The sequence below is a fragment of the Spodoptera frugiperda genome, chromosome 18 (assembly GCF_023101765.2).
Source record: "Spodoptera frugiperda isolate SF20-4 chromosome 18, AGI-APGP_CSIRO_Sfru_2.0, whole genome shotgun sequence".
NCBI lineage: Eukaryota > Metazoa > Arthropoda > Insecta > Lepidoptera > Noctuidae > Spodoptera > Spodoptera frugiperda.
This window is the reverse complement of record NC_064229.1, coordinates 6432325-6445013: the sequence shown is the minus strand read 5'-3', so window position 1 is coordinate 6445013 and position 12689 is coordinate 6432325. Positions and strand designations below refer to the sequence as shown.

The window sequence follows — 12689 nt, the reverse complement described above, 5'->3', positions numbered from 1 at the left end:
CTAATACTTATTCGAAAAAATCTCAGTTATAGCAAAGGATTTGGAATTATGCGATTGAACTAACGACCTGATTGAAAAAGAGTAACCTATGGAGTTTCTTGCTCGTTCTTCTCCACATTGGAACGAGCAAATAGCTTCACTAGAGGACTGACCGATAGACAGACATTGTTTTCTTTATATTGTAATATTTGCTTTGACGTTCAAAAGTGCATTCTCGGTCTATTTGAAATAAATAATTTTGACTTTGACTTTGCGACAAGTGTACGGCCACACCATTACCAGCATCACCCCAAATCTAACTAATGAAAAATGGGTGTTACGTTTATTTTATGCTGTGCGTCTCTGTCAACCATTTACATAATTAATAGCTTTTTTCATCGGATAAATTAAAAGCTTGTTAACCATGTCTGTGATAAAAAATAGTATAGTATCTACTAGTACTGTATGTGTAACTTGATTTTACTGTGTATGGTACTGACATCTAGTAGTGGGTAGTGGTAAGTTTCTTGCTCCGTGCTTGCTTCAATATAGCGACATCTGTTAGTGGAAACATAAACCATTTCAGTCTGAGTGTGCACACACGTAAAAAATATTGGTATACGTAAATCATTACTATTTTTATTAAATTAGGTTTGAGTTACATATTCATTATTGCTTATTTTTGTTATGCAAATAATGTGGTAATTTTTTTAGTAAAGAATTTTTAATTCAAAAATGTTATGTCTGTTCGTGTCAATTTGCGAAGGACGAAGAACGCTAGTAAAACATTGTTTCGTAGTTTTTTTTACACTAGGACTTTATATTATCTAAAAATAATACTCGTTTGAATTTTACCTATTTATATATAAAAACCTGATACAAAAAATACTTTACAATCATAATATTTTTTGTCATCGAACGTCAAAATCGCTATGACAAAAAAAAACATAATGGTTTCGTTTCTGAACGCGAAATGATGCTTTGACGGGACGGCTGTTGAATGCAGTGGACTTGTTATTCGCTTTCAAAGTGATTTATTCGTTTCTCTTGTTTTATCACTATGAAAACTGTGCTCATTCTTTAACCATGTTGAATCAAACTTCAACTGAGGCGTTGCTATCAGCAACTTACGTTGAGAACTACTTAGATTGTGTTGAAAATCTTCCGAATGACCTGCAGAGGCATTTATCGCGTATGCGAGAGCTTGACGTAACATACAGAGGTAATTTTCCAATTTCTACATGTCCTTAAAGGTATAATTCCTCTTACTAAGTATTAACAGTTATATGTGTTATTAATAATTGATACAACAGCTTGTAACTATATTGTTGACGTTCGCCTTTCAACCTCATTACGTATGCATACCTATGTATAGATTACGACTCGTGAGTACAAGTGGACCAAAATAACATCAAAACCACTACTCTGTTGTTACTTCTAAACATGGTTATAAAAAGATTGGAATTAAGTTCAATATAAGTGGTGCTTTGTGTACTATTGTGGGCTATAAAAAAGTGATGTTGTGAAGGTAACCTATTTGTTTTTTGGTTGCTATGTGCTAATTTTTGTGTATATTTTCATTAGAATGTCTTCGGGAAGCTGAGAAGCACCTAGCAGTATGTATAGGAGCCAACACAGAGGAACGTCGCCGAAGCCGCGCGGCATCGCGGCTGCAAACAGTGCTAGTAGCAGCTCAGGAGATAGGCGACGAGAAACTACAAGTTGTACAGATACTACAAGACCTAATTGACAACAAACAAAGGTCACTTGATGCAGATCACAAAAAACTAAGTGAGTATTTTGACATAACAATCTTAGGTTAATTGACAGATTGATTAGAACCAAAGTGTAACCTTAAAATTGCTTATCATTACATAGAAGATATCAATATAAATAAATAACCTAGTTGTCTGTCACACACTATCTTAGCATAGCTGTCTTTAACCAAAACAAATACAAGGCATGTTGTTAAATAATTTTCTGTGTCACATCTGTTAGTTTGGCAACTAGCCAGGAGTCACACTACCACAAGCTATAATCACTAAGCCGGTTTACTAATCCTATATCTGTTTCCAGTATCTTGCCTGGAGGTGAAGACTAATGGCACAGCTAAAGAAGAGCCAGCTCCAGCCCCAGAAGCTATCAGAAGTGTGGAGAAGGAAACCCCAGCACCAGTGGTTACACCGCAGCATGCACCACCTCCTCCACCACCTGAACGAAGCAATGAAAAGGAAAAAGAGAAAGTTGACCGTGATAAGTCTGGAGGTATGTTTCAAACAATTTTTACCCCTAAGTTGCTATTTAATTTCCCCCCAAAATTATACCATACAAGAAGTGTATGTTTTAACAATAAATACATGTTGACCAGTGTATCTTATATCTCTTTATTCTTATAACAGGTGAGCGTTGGTCAAAACGCGCGCGACGCTCACGAACAACAGCAGGTGCAGCGACAGATGGAGCCGACTCCAGTGAACGAGACAGTGAAAGGCATGCCCACAACACCACACACAAGAAAGGTATGTATATCTACATCAAATGTGTAATAGTTTGCACATGTTTTACAAAACTGTACATTGTCACGCCTTTTATCCCCGAAGGTGAGGAAGAGGTGCACATTATGGCATGTAATGTCACTGTACAATGTACACCCACTTTTCACAATTTATGTTGTAAGTCCCATGTAATAGGTGGTGAACCTAATGCCATATACCAGGCACATTTCCAGACTCCATGCTACTACTGAGAAATTTTCGATAAACTGAAAAAAGCCCAGCAATACTTCTTATAAAACAAAATTTACTAATTGTTGTTTCCTTCTGCAGGTATCGGCAAAAAGAAAAAGCGTAAAGCGCGCCAAGCAGCACAACGTTCAGAAACACCCCCCGAGGAGACAGATGCCATCGACCCTGATGAGCCGCGGTACTGCCTTTGTGATCAGATATCATTCGGCGAGATGATCCTCTGCGACAATGATCTCTGTCCCATTGAGTGGTTCCACTTCTCATGTGTGTCACTCTCAACAAAACCTAAAGGAAAGTGGTTCTGTCCGAAGTGCCGTGGCGATAGACCCAACGTCATGAAACCTAAAGGACAATTCTTAAAAGAGTTAGAACGGTATAACAGGGAGAAAGAGGAGAAAGCATAGTCTCGTTAGATACCTAGGTTTAAGGTTCATGTGGATTTGAAATCAGTGAATACAACTGCAATATGTGATGGTGCTTGTGGTAGGTATCAAATTGTGATAAATTTACTTAAGACCTTCAAATAAGTAGCTATAGTGAGAGTGTTAGCTGCTAGTGATATCCTGACCCCTGCAAAACAAGTTCCAACATTTGAAATGAAATATTAAAGTATTCACTTGTTTCTAGTCCATGTATAGGCAATATGCCTAGAACACTTTCAAGTATTGAAATGTGATTTAAATTTATGAATATTGAGTTCTTTCTATGTGACGTGTGGTCGTAACAGTAAGTTGCGATATTAATTGATGTATGACTAGTTGAATCTCCACAACAGTTCAAGATACAAGTAAACGAATCTATGTTGTAATTGACTCCGCGATTTGACGAAATGTTGTAAATATATTAGTTATGTAACGGTCAAATACGGAACTTTAAGTACAGTACAGCATAACTTAGATACGCAATACGCAATATGGCAACTTTAAATAGAAAGCTCTGTATAAAATAGTTGCAAACAGATTTAATTTCTTACATTAAATAAGTTATATTCAATATAAGGATTAATAAATAATGCATAGTTGTTTTATTGTAATATCTACATTAATCTGTATCGCGTTCAAAACGATATTTATTTATTTATTATTTTCTAAATTGAATAAACCAGTTTCTTTAACGTAAGTGTTTATGTTATTCACAAAATTTGGAGAATCCCGCTATCAGTTTTATTATGATTATTTTGCAGATTAGATATGGGGTGCACATGTATAGCAGTAGTATCTTTAGCGTAACCTCGAAATTTATATTACGTTGACTTCTGTCTCAAGAAAGAATCAGGAAAACACGATTTGTCCATTAGTGATAAACATTAATGTATGCCTTGTCATCAATCACACGATAAGAATGTATCATCATACAATCAAAATTATGACATTAACAATATAAAAAAAAAATATCCTGCAACTTTATACCAGCCCCATCTCATCTACAAAGTACAATAAAACCTAAAAATATTCACATTTAAAAACATCTCAATCTGTTCATGGTGGAGTAATGCAATAACATACATAGAACTTAAGACAAAACCAAATGTCTCAAACCCTTATAAGTCTTATAACATAACAGATCTGAGTAAAACATAAAATTCAGTATACAATATGTCCTTTATTTTATAATATGAAGTATACACAAATCGTCTAGTTACAATTAGTTGCCATGTAGGAAACAAAACATACTATATTCTTCAAGTCTCATAGAACATCTAAATAATACGCAGCGAGTACACACTACATCTATTACACTATAATAATTAATAATTTGATTTGTAATAAATGCCATTATTATATTTAAAATGCTTCTAAAATCAAGGTTAATATTTGTTTATAAAATATTGCAATGGCTTAAACTTTCGACTAGATTTATTATTATAATTAAGTATCTATATTGCAAATTAATCGTAGTGTAAATACCTTTTTTAAACAGTAATATAGGTCGTAGAGATTCGTAATATAGTGAAGTGTAATTCTTATAAATAGATTGAAATGGTACATTGATATTTCACTTGAACTTAGCACACCTATTTGCAGCTACAGTGCAGTACAAGAGGCATAATACTTATACACAATACTCCTCAATTTTAAGCTGCTTATTCAATTACAAGAGATATAAGTCCAGCTTAAAATTGTGAACCGTTTCAGCATTCGGGCGTTAGGAGCACACATTGGAACCAAGCTTGCTCAATATTACTCAACATGGCCCATCCACTCACCGCTCCACATTTCCTAGTTAAAAATAATCTCCGACATACAGAACACAATAATAGATGGGATAAAATTACGAAACTAGATACTGAAATGGATAACTGATTGCGAGTAATTTGTAACTAATGCGTTGTTAGTTTCAAACCTACGATTACATAATATCGCATTTGATTAAAATTCACACACAAAACACAACACACGATGCACGCAACTAAATAATATTGTTAACAATTGAAATACACGTGTTCCATCTAATTCCAATATCGATCAATATCAAAAAAACGTTAACTATACGGCAAGACAAAATAATACTTTCGGTGTAAGGTAAAAATATCAAGCCGATACTTTTAAGTACACTCCATTAAATATTCCAATACACACTTACTAAAAAAATAATTTGTGACAAAATAATAATTAAATATGACACTAATTTGAACACAAATACTAATAAATTAACCGCTACCGTAAGCTATAGAAAGTACCACAAGATAATATCGTGCACGTTATATAGCAGCACTGAGCCTGGGTTTCTAAATCAAACAAACAAAAAAAAACTAGTCTTATGTTAATAAAATTGTTGATTTCTACAAAATATAAAATAAAACTAATATAACATTGTTTCCTGCCTTCATAATAGAAGAAGTGGTTTTTTTTTATGATATTACTTTGACAAAACAAATTCATTTTTTATAACAGAAACACATCTAAATTATAATTGTGAGATTCAATACTTGCTCAATTTGATTCAGAAACCCAGATTAAAAAATTATATCTATTTTGATCTAATGAATTGCTTCGCTACTTAAATTAGGCCGTTGCATTTAAATAGGGGGAACATGAATGGCCGGTCTTATAGTAATGTTTCATTGGATTATACCCATACGCCGTGGGGGTTCTTATTGGTGGGCGCTGCGTTCTCTAGCTGTCTCGGAGACCCGATGATTCTACGAGCGCTACCTGCCTTGCATAGCCCTGTAAATTAAAATAAACAGAATTTATAAAAAGAAATTGAGAAGAAACAATTCGGTGTTTCAGTTGTCAGTTAATTGCATGCAGTGCGAAATGTTAGTTTTCAGTATTCAATATTCATTCCCTAAAAATACATTAACCAATTCTCCTTCTCTTTTCTAACTTGAAAAACTTTCACCCCTGCAAAAAACAGGAGGAACCAACTTGAGATTCAAAGTTCGATAAATATGTATCTTTTTTTATTAAATATGTATCTTAACAGACGCTAATTAAAAAGTGGCGAAGCCTATATATTTAGCGGAGCCGGCGCCACTACGTGCTGAAGGTGACTACCAAGAACATTTTAGTAACATTAAAGTCCCTCCCACATTCCTTAATCCTTATCCCTATTACAAACACTAGAAGAACAATAGTAGAGTGATGTGTTATTTATGTTGTACATACATACCGTCCAAGGGATGGCGCAGCTCGTCCACGCTGCCGGTCAGGCTCTGCAAGTTGGCCTCCTTCATCTCCTGCACTAACCGCTCCACTTGGCGCTTCTTTTCCATTATGGCATTTTCTAGCACTCCAACCTGTAAACAAAATAGTGTTTAACCTCATGCTACATTGTATATAACATAATATTCTTAGTATAATGATGAAGGTATTTTTAACCTAAACATAACATAACCATTAACGTCTTTAGACTACAGTACTTGAACGAAGAACCATAGATATTTTTTTATGGAATAGGATGCAAACGAGCAGACGGATCACCTGATGGTAAGCGATCAGCGCCGCCCATGGACACCCGCAACACCAGAGTCACAATTGCGTTTCCGGATTTTAAAAAGGATTCACTGTTTTCTTAAGTTATACAAGTTTTCTTGAAATAGCATTTTCCAAACCACTAAATTACAATTCTATCTAGACTTTCTAATTATGATTTTAGTTAAATTCATAAACTTTCATATATTGTTACAAAATATATATTTTTTTTTATCATATGTATAGGTAAACTTTCTATGTACAACTAACGTTGACTTTATATGCAAATAATACAATACACCGCCACATACCTCTCTCTTCAAATTCTCAGCGGTGAGATTGTTGATTTCAGTCGCGTGCTTCGCCTGCTGTATCTGACTTTGTAAACTCTCCATTTCAGCGAGCATTGATCGCTCCAGCGACTGCCTAATATGCAAAGAAAATCAACACATGGTATCACGACTTTCATTCTAAGACGCGGCAGACAGAAATATAGTCATCCTTAGGTATTTTAAAGAATAGGCTCGAACCTATACCGTTATATGTATGCACTGAGTCATTGTGATACTTATTTATAATTTTGGAATATTGAAATACCCAAAAAATACTTTGTTTCCACCAGGAATCTAACTTGAGCCACAAATGAGTCTCATACAAGCGTCGACGTCAATAGTCCTTTTTTAACATAAACTAGGTATGTATATAAAGAAATAAACAGAACTGACAGACATTGAAAAACCCTTCAGATTAAAAAATATCTAAAAATCAAAGTCAATACAAATAAATTACAGGTAGAATCCAAACAAATAAATGCCAAGGTCTTGTAAATTCTTATTCCGGTACTAACTGGCAAAAGAAACAATACAATACATATTCTCACACAAAATTCATAACACTATAGTACTTCTAATTACCACCGTAATTACATACAATCAAGACTTAAAATTGCTTAAAAACGCAACTCGCGATTTACGAATGAGATAAACAAAATATTCTTCGCATACTATAATCTGTGCAACTTTAAAAAGTAAATAGAGGGTCAAAAGTAATGGCGTAGTATAATTTAATTTTATGAATCGGTAAAAAATGTACTGAGTAATGGTAATTTTATGACTATTTGCAAAAAGAGAAACTGCTATTGCAGAATATTACGGCGTTACGTAATATTGTGTGAAAGTAGTTTTATTTTGTGTGTACATAGTGAATGAATACATCACAGTATAGTTTTTATTGTTTAGTTTCTATCTTCAATCTATATCACATAGACGGTGAAATATGTTTATTGGAATAAGGGAAAGGAACAGTATATATCCATACAGTATATAATTATCCATACTATTCATTTCCGATGGTTGAAAGGCTATCTAAGCAACATTTTTTTCACCTTCATCACTGAATCACCGATTTTTTCTCCATCGAATGATGTAACTCAATACTATACTATAACCGAAATATATAACTCAATATCGCAATAAAATGTCTCTTAGATCAAAGGCAATATTATAAGATTTTATAAGTCTTTGTCTGCCAATAGAAAACTGTTGAAGGCAAATCCTCCGCTAACGTCGATCACCGGTGACCACCACGGCGTTCAATGTGTTAATAACGCATGCATCTTTGGTTTACCGAAATGGAGATCTTAGCGAAACATAACGTATCTAAGAACAATATAGAAACAATATCTTACCTATTATCCTGATGACGACTGTTAATAATTCTCTGTTCATTATGTATCTCCTCCATGAGCTTCCTAATCTTGTTCTTACATTGCAACAGTTCCGTCTCACAGTTGGCAAGCTTCGACCGCACCAGGACAATCTCAGACTTTATCGTCTTTTCATTCTGTTTCACTATTTCACTCTCTTCTTCTACGTAGTTCAGTGCTTGTACCTGCATTAATGAATTTAGATTATAATGATAATTAGATTTAAATGATTCCTTTCATTATAAAATGACCTAGGACTTGAGGTCATTTAAATTAATAATTACATTCTTTGGAATACATTAGCTACTCGTCGATTATGTCGATGATGTTTATCCTAGCAGATTCGAGTAATAAATAAAGTGTGTCTACCCTATCTCAGTACTATTACAGTCGAAATTTGAACTAATGTTATACCCAAGTAGTCTACTGTTAGGCCTCTTGTCCATGTCACGGTTTTTCAAGCGTACGGTGTGTTAGTCGTACAGTTTACCGCCGTGCACGTTTACATGCTTCCATATGATAGTGATCCATACAACACTGACGACCGTGCCTCCACACGACGAAATTAACCATAGATTTTTACGGCGAAAAACCGTGTGTGTACAAGAGACCTTACTCTGACTTACTCTATTCCTCTTCTCCATTACATAACACAAATTGAGAGTATTATATCAAAAAATATAATCACGTTCCGACAAAGATACAATCTGCTATAATTTTCTATGGTGAACTACAATAAATCACTCACTAGCAGTGCATTATGGACTATGGGCTTTGTGATGGGAACATAGAATAAAGAAACCGTGCGAATCTAATTGCACGTAAGTAACGATAACAATGTTTTGTTAGAAGATAATTATGTGCCAACAGACACAGATTATTGTGTGTAGGGTGATCTCGTGGGAGTGTTCTAGTTACCTGCTCAGTACTGATCCGTAGTTGGTTGTCCGCTGAACTAATTTGTTGCTGTAATAACTCCACTTGTCTTTCCTGCTCCCGACCTTTGTTTTCCCAGAAGCCGATCTCTGCGTCGTACTGCAAAAGTAAAAAATAGATATAAAGCGATCGAAAAATGATTCAGTAAGTGAGCTATTTGATGCTTAGTTATTCTACTAGCTTAGCTACTTATTATAAGTTTGGATTATCGATTGGAGTAATTATATGTAGTTGAAAGTTTAGTTACCCCATTACAGCATAAAGTTAATTATAACACCTATTATGATTGAAATTGAATTAATTATTATTTAATTAATTATTCACAATATATAGAATTTTGTAGCGTCCGATTTATCGAACGTTATGCTGTAATGAATTAATAATGACAACCCTGTAGCTATTCCCTTGGCAATAGACACAGAAATATTACAATTGAGTTAGAAAAAAGTACTCACTTGAAAACATGACAAAACTACAAACAAACCAATCTTTACTATTACATCAACATTATCTCACCTTGATAAGATCCACTTGTTGGCTCGACAACTTTTCCCTTTGATAGTTGACAAGAGAAACCAGTTCCCTATACTGATTGTTGTAGCTGACTGCCTCAGGACTCCTGTTCTCCTGGCTCTCTTCAGGCAAGTTTACTGGAGACATATGCTGCGGCCTGTTGGAACGCATGCGGTTCGGAGACTTCCTGACTGCTTGAGACGGTGGGGGCGGAGAACGATATGGCGGTGGTGGTTCTCTGTCAAAATTTCAAATATGGAAGAATGAACATAGACAAAAGAACTGGTGTTATAAACTTTTTGAAGAGTTTAAAATCTAGACTAATTAACTCTCGTTATTTAAAACAGGATTTAAAAGAAATGTTATGAAAATATGTAGGTGGATTCCATTGCGTTACCTCACTCTAAACACTGCAAACTAATTACTTCATAATGCAGTGTGTCACAGAGGTAAATAAAAGTGGGACATATAAAGTGTGCTAATGAACACTGTTAGCAGATACTATTTTTGTCATTTGATACCCATTAAAATTGTAGAACGAGAGTAGTTATGAACTGTTTTAACGCAAGTGTAACTACTGTAAGTATCTGTCTCTCTGTCTATCTCTCTCTCTCTCTCTCTGTCGAACCTTTAAAGGAGTAAGTTAAAGACCCAAATAATATTATTTTTTTATCTTTACTCTGTAACATGTGACTAATAGTTTTAATTTGAAGTTTTTATGAATCATACATAAGATATTTGAGGTAACAGTTAAATGACATGAATATGATGATTCACACAAGGTAAAATGTGATATAGAATTCATAGCCTCACTCTCTATTTAATATTTAGTTAAATACTACTGTACAAAGAGAAAGGTACAATAATTTCTAATTTTTTTTTGTCCAGAGGAAAGAAAGTGTATTGTCTTTTTACCAAATATTTTAGTACTGAGACAGATTGAAATATGTTCAAACTCATCATCTTCAAACGAACATTAACACATTCAGTGCCCATGCCGCGTATGTGCATTTTAAAAAACGCTGAACGTGTTAATAAGTAACCGACTATGAAAACTCGGAAATATCTTGATTATATCTAGATTCTACTTAAATATAGATATTTAATGCCCAAATACTGAAACATTACTTATTATAAGTTGTATTTAAATGTCGTGCTACCTCTGTCATTTTACAAAGATTTAATAGAGACAGGAATTTTAAGAGCATCTGGAAATTGAATGTTGTTTGAGTAATTGAACATATGATATTTTTATATAACAACTAGCTTCTATCAGTGACCTCGCTGTCATTGCCTGATTCTGATTGGATAAACAGTATCCTATTACTGAAGACAGTTCATACCCTGTCCGTATACCAGATTAGTTTAGCATGATTGACAAACCAACATACAAAGAAACAAACTTTCACATTTATAATATTAGTATGATTCAATGCTTACCTGTATGGCGGTACATCTTTCAGCACAGGGCTGTCAGACTCAGGTGTTTTGGCTTGCTGCACTCCCTTGACCACACCAACAGGGTTGCCAGGTGATGTGTTATTTGGATTATTATTACTATAAGTTGGTGTTGTTGATGTTCTATTTGGAGAGTTCTGGCTGTCAAGCATGTTAGGATTTGATGTGGTATGGCCCCTAAAAGAATAAATATAAAACAATATTCAATAACTACCACCTAGATGTAAGAGAATTTAACATTGTAGAAGATGAATGTAATTAAGTAACTAATGTTATAAAAACTACAGATGATTATGTTTATTAAAACTTCATAAATGATGATAATCACATTCTATTTTGTATGGCAAAGATTCAATCTGAATCAGTCTGTCTGACATTATAAATATGCATAGTAATTGTTTATTTTTAAAGGTTTTTATCTTACCCATTTCCTATAGGAGATCTGGAACTATTGGTAGGTTGTTGTTTCTGGTTGTTGCCAGAGTCTGACCGTCTTAATATAAACTGGATGTCATTGGAGTATTCTCCCCATTTCATTAGGATCTAAAAACAGTTAAATGTCAATGAAATTTGCATGTTTAGCTACAAGATTGCAATGAAATGGATATTGTGTAAAACAGAATAACAAAAGTACCAACATTTTCTATTTTTTCTTATCTCTAAATTGAATATACTTAATGTCACGATTAGTAAACATTACAGACTATTCTAAAGTCGTTTCAGCATTTTTGCAACTCATTGACTTATAAATAGAACACAAGTTACCTTCAGGGGATACTCCTGCGGCGCCAGTAGCCGCTCATTATTCCGCCACCGCTCTATCAGTGTGAATCTGCCCACTTTTCCAGTGGCATGAGCCAATGCAAAAACTACATCCTGTGTAAATAAATATTGTTATTATCAAACATCGAAAGTAACTAAAACTAAAAGTGAAATTGAATACACATATCTTCCTAACCGTGTCACTGGTATAATCATGAGAATAGAAACTCTACACTGACCTGGCAGGTTGTGGTCTCAGTAACCCCACAAACAATCCTTTGTATTCCCTCGACCCAGACCTTCAGCTCCATTAATTTTACACTGTTCACAATCAACTCATAAACGACATATTCACTTAAGATGTCATTTTATCACTTATTTAACCAACGCAATTTTTTTTCCTCTCACAATATAAGCCTAAACTCAACACAAACATACCAAAAACACAATAAAGAAAAATAAAAGCTCCAAGTGGGTTATGTATGAGAAATTTTCGTTTAGAAACACGTCGCTGACATAAGCTTGACATGACAGCCACAGAGTAAAGCATGAATGACAGCTTTGCTATTTAACCATAGACCAAATATTAAATGGCTCGATCGTGTAATTTAAAAAAATGTTTAATCGATGTTAACAATTGGTGTTAACAACCAACAATTATTGAAACTTAAGCTT

General features: G+C 34.2%; 2 protein-coding genes across 3 annotated transcripts; one reads left to right on the top strand and one right to left on the bottom strand.

Moving 5' to 3' along the window:
* Window positions 1-936: 936 nt before the first annotated feature.
* LOC118278253 (inhibitor of growth protein 1) lies at window positions 937-3737 on the top strand. Its single transcript, XM_035597398.2, has 5 exons — window positions 937-1201; window positions 1564-1770; window positions 2056-2244; window positions 2379-2498; window positions 2805-3737. The coding sequence occupies exons 1-5, from the start codon at window positions 1066-1068 to the stop codon at window positions 3125-3127; spliced, it is 975 nt and encodes a 324-aa protein (XP_035453291.1). The 5' UTR covers window positions 937-1065; the 3' UTR covers window positions 3128-3737.
* A 568-nt stretch (window positions 3738-4305) lies between these two features.
* LOC118278252 (ras association domain-containing protein 8) lies at window positions 4306-12560 on the bottom strand. 2 transcript variants are annotated; one of them, XM_035597397.2, is made up of 10 exons: window positions 12254-12560; window positions 12018-12128; window positions 11677-11795; window positions 11235-11429; window positions 9798-10032; window positions 9264-9380; window positions 8328-8530; window positions 6952-7066; window positions 6335-6465; window positions 4306-5893 (listed from the first exon to the last, which is right to left on the bottom strand). In XM_035597397.2, the coding sequence occupies exons 1-10, from the start codon at window positions 12323-12325 to the stop codon at window positions 5875-5877; spliced, it is 1317 nt and encodes a 438-aa protein (XP_035453290.1). In that variant the 5' UTR covers window positions 12326-12560; the 3' UTR covers window positions 4306-5874. The 2 variants fall into 2 exon arrangements, with proteins under 2 accessions (XP_035453290.1, XP_035453287.1); XM_035597394.2 differs by having other exon boundaries at window positions 6339-6465; window positions 12254-12559.
* Between the last annotated feature and the right edge of the window lie 129 nt (window positions 12561-12689).